The sequence below is a fragment of the Mytilus trossulus genome, chromosome 3, assembly GCF_036588685.1.
Source record: "Mytilus trossulus isolate FHL-02 chromosome 3, PNRI_Mtr1.1.1.hap1, whole genome shotgun sequence".
Taxonomy (NCBI): domain Eukaryota; kingdom Metazoa; phylum Mollusca; class Bivalvia; order Mytilida; family Mytilidae; genus Mytilus; species Mytilus trossulus.
In genome coordinates, this window is record NC_086375.1 from 37034317 (window position 1) to 37044185 (window position 9869).

At 31.7% G+C, this 9869-nt stretch overlaps 1 protein-coding gene across 1 annotated transcript in view; it reads right to left on the reverse strand.

Moving 5' to 3' along the window:
• Positions 1–9869, reverse strand: part of LOC134711379 (dynein axonemal heavy chain 6-like) — a 127064-nt gene that overhangs the window by 19658 nt on the left and 97537 nt on the right. Inside the window, exons 67-71 of the mRNA XM_063571938.1 lie at positions 9066–9187; positions 8406–8535; positions 4684–4798; positions 2679–2815; positions 1471–1808 (exon numbers count right to left, since the gene is read on the reverse strand). Coding sequence (XP_063428008.1) covers positions 1471–1808; positions 2679–2815; positions 4684–4798; positions 8406–8535; positions 9066–9187 — 842 coding nt within the window. The remainder of the gene's footprint in view (positions 1–1470; positions 1809–2678; positions 2816–4683; positions 4799–8405; positions 8536–9065; positions 9188–9869) is intronic.

Below are 9869 nucleotides of genomic sequence, written 5' to 3' on the forward strand. Positions count from 1 at the left end.
ATTGTATATAAAATAGTTTTCTTCAAATACAATGGCATAATACACTATTGATACTCGTGTATTTAATAAGCACTGAATCATGTAAAATATCTATTATAAATGTTCACTATGAATTCTAACATATAGATAAAGGAAGATGTGGTGTGAGTGACAATGAGACATGATCTCTCCATCCAAATAACATTTATAAAAGTTCGCCGTGATATAGCCTTTTTGTGCTAATGCAGCAAACAAAAGCAACAATCATTTATAAAAGTAAACCAGTATAGGTCAATGTACGGCCTTCAACACGGAGCCTTGGCTCACACCTTTTTTTAGTATACACACAATAATTGAACTACAAACATGCAATTGTGAATTTCTAGAAAAATATGGAAATAAATGCAGAAGAATGTATTCCTTAAACAGAAATATTTATCATACACTGAGTTTACCAGCTCTTTGTTACTCTAAATGTATGCACATAGGAAATTGTTTTCAAAACGAAGGATAATCATAAGATATACTGGATTTGTCCTGGACCCGATTGATTTTAACGTATAAATTACATAAACAAACGACAACTACTGTACATAGAATTAGAAAAAAAAATACTATTATGATTGTCTCAAAAGTCATACTATAAGATATGATGCTGCATCTGCACAATCAACTGCGTGGTGTCATGTTATCCTTTGGTCTCTTGTGCAAGTTTCACAAAGATATCTCAGGAGTAAGACATGTCATAGAATGATTTTAAAGTTTATTCTAGTCCTTAGTGGTTTCACAAAGTGGTCCTAAATTTTGACATTTTCTAAAGTTGGTCACAAAGTAAGGACTACACAAGCGGTTTCTAATGATGGTCTTGGGATAGTCACAAGTTTGTTTGTATAAATTACACTCATTTTTTAGTAGTTTTGCAAATTATCTTATTATCATCATTTTATCAACAAAATAATGAAAAAAATTATCATAAAAATTTGCACCAATAAAATAGCATTATATCTCTTTTTTCTCAAGTATTGTTATATTTAAGTGTTTAATTTCAGAAAGATAGTCTTTTTTTTCTCATTTTTATTTTTTATTTTTTTTCAACACAATTTTGCTAGTATCAAGGGTTCTATTTAACAATTTTTGTCCTTTTAGAAAAAAAGTTATTCCATTTTTACTACAACACAATTTTCCAAATACTTTCAAAGAGTATTTTTAATGCTTAAATATACTGACTGTATTTTACCTTTTATTAATTAATAATTGCTATAACAACATGTATTGTATTTTGTTTGTAGGCAAAGATTGAATAAGTTTTTATCAAATGTTGGCATAGGTTGAAGACACCTGCTATTTATCCACTTTCAACTTTTAAATTTTAAATATTTAAAAAGCTTGGCAAGCCTCACATTTTAAATCTTTCAAACTGAACTGTCTGGAGTAGACAAATATTGTAACAAACTTGATGCAGTTGTAGAATCTACAAGTTTATATCTTTACCTATTTATCATATCTAACATATGTTTTTTAAGCTCAGCAGGATCATCAGTGTTAACAGATGGCATAGATTCCCTTAATTTTCCAAACAACTCAATGCTGGCTTTGTTGTCCATGCTAACTCTGGTTACACTCTGTCGACTATCTGGTCTAATTACTCCAGTCAGATGAGGACTTATACTGGATTTCCTCTCCATCTCCTTCATGGCAGCTACATTCTGATTGGTTATACAGGAAATAAACATGTCCTGCTGGAACCATTCCAGAGAGAACTGGTACATAACATCAATACCAGATAAATCAGCTAATACAAAGTATAATGTGGCTCCTCTAGTAGCTACCTGTCAACAAGAATAAGAAAAGATTACTTCTGGGAACCAGTCAAGAGAGAACTGGTACATAACATCAATACCAGATAAATCAGCTAATACAAAGTATAATGTGGCTCCTCTAGTAGCTACCTGTCAATAAGAATAAGAAAAGATTACTTCTTGGAACCAGTGAAGACAAATCAGGTATATAATAAGTCACTCAATGTATCATGTTTTTTCTCTCTAGAAGATACCCATCAACACACATTAGAACAGATTACTTTATAGAACCATTCATTCATGATAAATCTAATACTTCAATGTATAATTTAGATTCTCTAGAAGCTATTTGTCAACAAAATTAGATCACATGACTTCACCAGTCAAAAGAAACAGGTACATAATGATCAGATGATGGAGAACTTGATGGCTCAAATAGAACTTTACAAGCCAATATATCCATCTATTCACAATCTGTTTAACTTACAGAACCCAATTATTAATTTCTAAGTAAAATAATTACTGTTAATTCATAAATCATTGTTCAGTTTTTATTAATGCAAATAATGAGACTGGAGAAGTATCGCAATAATAAAATCTTGAATTCTGATTTCTGAAACACATATTTTATGCAGATTTTTTTGAAATTGCTATATATTATTTAACATTTTTGTCCATTCCTCAAAACCTGCAATAATAAATGCATGCCACAATTTCTAATAATACAGAAAAGTTGATAAAAGGCAAACAACAGTTTGAGAAACACAACACAAAAAAACCCAAAGATTGGGCTATCAGAACCCGACCAAATATCAGTGCAATGTGTGTAAGAACGAAAGTGGAAGGGAAAATTGGGATGTTTAAATCATGCTACTCATGGCAAAACTAGGATCAACTTACAGGTAAATATTTCTGTCTTGCCACACTGAGTTTTTTCTCAGTGTCTTCTGACTTTTGAATTCTTTTGTACATTGCTTCTGCCATTCCTTTACTCTTCTGTAGAGTATCGACCAAATCCTGATCATCAAGAATATGACCTGGAATATAAATAGAATAGCAAACTCATTTCGTTCTAAAACAATTGATCAGATGTTCAACTGTTTATTAGATAAACTAAATAGAAAATGTTTTACTCCTGATTGTGTATGACCTACAAAATGTTAAACTCATTGCATGACGTTAAACATGAAAACAGATGAGATATTCTAATCTTTAAAATTATACAATTGTAGGCATTTAAAATTCTGCACTTACTGGATTTGTCAGTTCACAGTATGACAGCACTTTGTTTTTTTTATCTCTGTTAAGTTAATTGCAGTTATTAAGTTTTTCAAAGTTTTATAATAACTCAATGCATTTGAATGGAAGCTTGTAGCTGGAACCCCCCTTTTTTAAACGGCTGGTTCCACCCCTGTAAAATAATAATTACTAATATAACTGAACCAGATTTTCAAAAATTTTACTGATGACAAAACTTTAATGTATATTTGTTTTGATAATTAGTAATTATTTTCAACTCTTATCAAACAAGTGAAACTGGGAGCTACTGCTCACTGATGATACCCCTGCCGCAAGTGGATAATATTAATAGTGTAAAAATATGCAAGTGTTTCGGTAAACAGGAAGTTGTTGAATGATGAATCTGAAAACGCATCACACGGTATAGCTGACTTACATAAATCCTGAAACTAAATTTCAGAAATCCTTGTATTGTAGTTCCTGAGAAAAATGTGACGAAAATTCTCAACTTGGCTATCATGTGTAAAATCATACAAGTGTTCGGTAAACAGGAAGTTGTCAAGTGATGAATCTGAAAACGCATCACACGGTATGGCTGACATATATAGATGTTGATACCAAGTTACAGAAAGGGTGGATGTGTAGTTCCTGAGAAAAATGTGACGAAAGTTTCATGGGACGGACTGACAGAGGTAAAACAGTATACCCCCCCTTTTTTGAAAGCAGGGGTATAATAATTTCTTTTAAATATTCTACACATTTGTCCTTTTCTTGTACTTTTATGATAGATAATTGTCTAAAATATTGCTAGTTATTAATAATTTTAACTGAATCCGGATTTTCAAAAATTTTCTGATGATTGCTTAACATCCTGCAGCTAATACAAGCCATATTAAAGATAATTATATTTCTAAAAATCCATTGTAAAACAGGATGTTTCTTGATATAAACTGTGTCAACCCAATAGAATAGGAAATTTTCCTTGATTTATAGATTGTATAAAAAAACCTTATTAAACGAATCAATCTCCATACGAATAAAGCTAATGTGATCTTTCATCTTAAAATGTCACAATAATATAAAGAAATTAAAAGATTTCACAAAGACAGTCTCTTTTTTGAACTGGAGTCAAAGATGCCAATTTCTGTATAATCTATGCGAATTAGGCAAATGACTTGAGTTAACTTTTGTGTTAAAGAAATGTTTTGAGCTTTTGGTTCAAACAAAAGACTGACATATAAACTGGATCTGGCGACATGTCTAATTGCATGTCATTGATTCATTCATTTGAAACATACATCACAAAACAGATTATTTGAATTTCTATAACATTTCTATAACATTTCTATAATATTTCTATAACATAAAAGAAGTACATAATTTTTTTGTAGTTGTCATGTGTTTAACTGTTTAACAGGTTTCAAGCAAAAAAATTAACAAAGTTACTCAAGCAAGAAATGTAGGTCAAGATGACTCACATGTTACTGTACTTTTTGAAACAGCTTATTAATCCAATTCTTACCATAAAGATGGACAAGGATAAATTTAGAACATAAAACCATTTAAATATTATCAATATTTTCTTTACTGGAAAATACAAAGGCTCAAAATTTCGGTGGAAGGTGGAGGCAACCTAAAGGGTATGGGGGATTTTTTAAATAATCACCTTCTGTTTTTTGCAGTAAACTTAATGATTTATCCTCTAAATCTCTCAAAAATTGCAAATCTGCAGCTATACTTTCTAAAAGTTCACTTCTTTGGTTTTCAAGCTGAGGTTTTTCCTGCAATAACATGAAATAAATGTTTCAATATTTACGACAGAACAACAACATTTTGCTCATTGATTTGCCAATAAACTATGTTCATAAAACTTAAGATATTGTAATTATTCTAACTTCAAATGTCTATAATTGTTTTATTGGTATTTATCTGTACAAGGGCAATTAACTGACTGATATAACATTGATCAACCTTCTTTGAGCCATTAAATGATAACTATTAATTCTAAACGATCATAAAATAATAACAAATTAAGCGTTTGTAATAAACAGACAATCATCAAATACATATGGGTTTTTGTAAACAAACTACTTTTGTGGCAAATTTTTCATTTATTAAATTTTCCATATGTTTGATGTTTATGATATATTATAAAAGATAGTAGAACATTTTTTTGAAGGCCATACAGTAACCTGTACTTGCTTACATCCACTTAATTTCAATTTTAATTGATAGTTGTCTCATCAGCAATCATACCACATCTGCTTATCTTTTAATAGCATTGGCTTTCTTTCACATGTGGGCAATTTGAATTTTGAGTATATTAACAATTCAATTGCTTTACTGACTGATATAATTTAGTCTTTAAAGGTATGAATAATCATAAGTCCTTGTCTGGTTGTTGATTGTAACATAGATTATACATTACATTACAACAAGTCCTTAATACAATAACTTCTCAAAGTTTGATATTAGAGCCTTATTCCTCTAAATACCTCTTACACTAATATCATAGTGTTACTAACTTGCTGATTCTATTTTGGCCTATGTATTGATTCAAGATCTGCTGTATTAGTCCCAAGGGACATAAGGCCAAGGGCCAATACACCTGACCTAGAATCAATACTAGAAGTAGATACAGCTGGTCTTTATTGAAATACTTATTAACCGAGCCAATCAGCAGTATTAAACATATGGTTGATATGTGTTGATATTTTGAATTCCATATTAGGCATGCTGATTTTAGCATATTAGGGCAAATTATTCAACAAGAGTGGACACACTGAAATGTCTCGCCTTCTTTACTAATCATTGATATTACGTTGATAGTCCTATATAAGTATAAAGCTTTATTACAACTGTCACATGAACTTAACATTAACCAAGATAACTAAACAAAGACCAATGAACCATGAAAATGAGGTCAAGGACAGATGCCAGGTAGACATGAACAGCTAACAATGCTTCCATACAACAAATATAGTTGACCTTTTACTTATAGTTTAATAAAAATAGACCAAAACACAAAAATTTAACACTGTGCAATGAACCATCAAATTTGAGGTCACTGTCAAATAAAACCTGCGCCACTGACATATAGATCATAAATTATTTCTATACACCAGTCATAGTTGACCTATGGCTTATAGTATTAGATAAAGAGACCAAAACTAAAAAACCACTGAACCATGAAAATGAGGTCAAGGTCAAATGACATCTGCCCGCTAGACATGTACACCTTACAATCATTCCATACAACAAATATAGTAGACCTATTACATAAAGTATGAGAAAAACAGACCAAAACACAAAAAATTAACTATAACCACTGAACCATGAAAATGAGGTCAAGGTCAGATGACATCTGCCCGCTAGACATGTACACCTTACAATCATTCCATACAACTAATATAGTAGACCTATTGCATAAAATATGAGAAAAACAGACCAAAACACCAAAACTTAACTATAACCACTGAACCATGAAAATGAGGTCAAGGTCAGATGACACCTGCCAGTTGGACATGTACACCCTAAAGTCCTTCCATACACCGAATATACTAGCCCTATTGCTTATAGTATCTGAGATATGGACTTGACCACCAAAACATAACCTTGTTCACTGATCCATGAAATGAGGTCAAGGTCAAGTGAAAACTGTCTGATGGGCATGAGGACCATACAAGGTAAGCACATACCAATTATAATTATCCTATTACTTATAATAAGAGAGAATTCAACATTATAAAAAATCTGAACTTTTTTTTCAAGTGGTCAATGAACCATGAAAATGAGGTCAAGGACATTGGACATGTGACTGACAGAAACTTCGTAACATGAGGCATCTATATACAAAGGATGAAGCATCCAGGTCTTCCACCTTCTAAAATATAAAGCTTTTAAGAAGTTAGCTAACAAAAGTTGCAGGCTCGACAAAAATTCAATAAAACAAGTCAAAACCAGGCCTTCCCAATAGATGTTCTCTGAACCACATATTCATTTAAAGAAAAGTGACATACATACATGGCATTGTCTTATTTATTACAATTACAATAAATAAGTAAATGTTACAAATATTTTCAAAGTTTTATAATAACTCCATTTTAGTTCAAACAGGTGTTTTAAAAATAGACATCTATTTCCTTCTTATTTTGCACAGACTAATAAAAAGTTGGTTAATGTACAGTTTTTATATTGACACAACAAAAGCTGTCTTAAATCTTCCTATTGGGATGAAATAATGAGTATTCTGTTCATTTAAATGATATACACCATTATTGTCTTAATATAAATTATTCCGTTAACTATAACCAGGATAACACTCAGTTTTAATTAGATTGCATGAAAATAGAATATCACGACATAGCCTTAAACTGAATTAATTTTTAAAGATCATAAAAAAATATGGAAAATTACTGGATTTTTTTCAGTCTAGTACAACTGTTCTTAAATATTTTGATAATAAACTCATTGAATAAAGGGTTGCACATAATGGGGTACAAGGCACATACCCCAATAATTATTAGACATTAAGGAAAATTCCAGAATAGCGCATACAAACAAATGAAGTTGGCAATAAATCTAACGCACATACAAACAAATGAAGTTGGCAATAAATCTAACGCGCATACAAACAAATGAAGTTGGCAATAAATCTAAAGCGCATACAAACAAATGAAGTTGGCAATAAATCTAACGTGCATACAAACAAATGAAGTTGGCAATAAATCTAACGTGCATACAAACAAATGAAGTTGGCAATACATCTAACGCGCATACAAACAAATGAAGTAGGCAATAAATCTAACGGGTCAAAGATTTGATTGCACTTGAAGTAATATATTGTTGACACAGAGATATGTCTCGCCTTTTTGTAATTTTGATACTACATGTATATAATGCAAACATTGAATTCAAATGGCAATATTTAAACATCATAAACTATGCAAAACATTCAAAGGCAATGAACCCTGACTTAAGGTACAGGACCAAAAAATCTCCACGGAAATGAGAAGTACCAATTCTTTTCAAACTGCATTCCAAATATCATTGACTTGTCTGAAGTTATCATAAGTGGGGTCAAATATCTCCATGGAAATAAGATGTGTCAACACTAATACAATTGTATACCAAATATCAATTATAACCTACCCATAGTGGTTCCCTAAAAACTGACCTTATTAAAATAAAACATTGTCAATGCCTTCACTGTACACACCACTGTTGTCGTAAACAGCCGATTTAAGTTTATTTATTAGACTCCATCAAGGCGAGACAAAAATTAGAAATATTAATGCCTTTTGGTTGCATCAGAAAACAAAATGTGGCCTGAAAAGACTAATTTGATTTTGTGAGGAATAACTAAAATAATTAAAAACATTTTCTTACCTGTCTAACAACTGCAGATAAAAGCTGTTCCTGTAGACCCTCAAATGTCACTGTAAAGTTGATGATATTAACTTGTATATACACAGCAGGTAGGTAATGTGGGTTGGACATAGATGTTGTCATGTACAACCTGAAAAAGAGGGGTTGTATATACTGTGGATTCATGATTATTCATTGGATACCAATTTTTCATGGATTTCGTTGGTATAGGTGAACAACCAAATTCAATGTGTAACGAATGACAAATTTTCTAACGGCTTATATAAAGATTTCAGCAAAACCACGAAATTAAATGTCCATGCATAGGCAAGCTATCCTTCATCCATGAAAATCAGTGCCCACGAAAATAAATGATTCCCCTGTAATAAACTTCTTTTCTGACTGGTCCCAATTAGGTGGTGTTACATCTTTAAAAGTCCATTCAAATCATTTTTGCTCTAGCAGTGCTAGGGGCAATCTTAAACATGCAGTGAGGTGAGTTTTAACACTTCATAAATATAAAATGATTTGCTATAAAGTCACATGACACCAGCAACGGCACAGTTCTGTCTGAAAATTTGAATAGACATCATTATAAGTGACCAGTCCTGTTTTTTTATATCTATTTATCTTATGTTTTCATCACATATTATTTCTGCTTTACTCCAGTAAATATCTTACCTAAAATTATCATTAAATTCTATCTCTGTATCTCCAAGTTTGATGACTGTGTGTCCACCTCTAGTAAATGTTTCTCTTAGAAGTACAGGTCTGAGAGCTGGATCTAGAGATTCTGTTACTTCCTATAAAACACAAAAAATACACTTTTCAGAAGAAATTCAATTTTCTTTCATTTTATTCATGAAGGACTGTTGTGATTAAATGTAAATTATTAAAGTCAAACGACAATGCATTCTTAGTTTGAATCAAATAATTTGCAGGACTTTTTGATAAATAAACAAGAATGTCCCCAGTAGACAGATGCCCCACTCACATTATCATTTTCTATATTCAGTGGACCATGAAATTGTGGTCAGAACTCTAACTTGGCATTAAAATTAGAAAGACCATATCATAAGGACCATGTGTTCTAAGTTTCAGGTTGATTGGACTTCAACTTCATCAAAAACTACCTCGACCAAAAACTTTATCCTAAAGCAGGACAGACAAACGAACGATCAAACGGATGGACGAACAGACAGACAGACAGACGGACAAACAGACCAGAAAACATAATGCCCCTCTACTATCGTAGGTGGGGCATAAAAAAAAGGCAGCATTCTTTCCTAAAACAAAAGAATGTGTCTGAGGACACAGATGCACCCACTCAGGCTTTGCAATGAAAATGGGATGAACAGAAAGGAGCAAAGAAGAAAGGATTGAAAGACAAAAGGACTGAAACATGGAAGGATGGACATTTAGGGTAACAAGGTCCTGTCACCTAAAGAATATTTATCAACCAATTATAAATAAAACATTTTTACC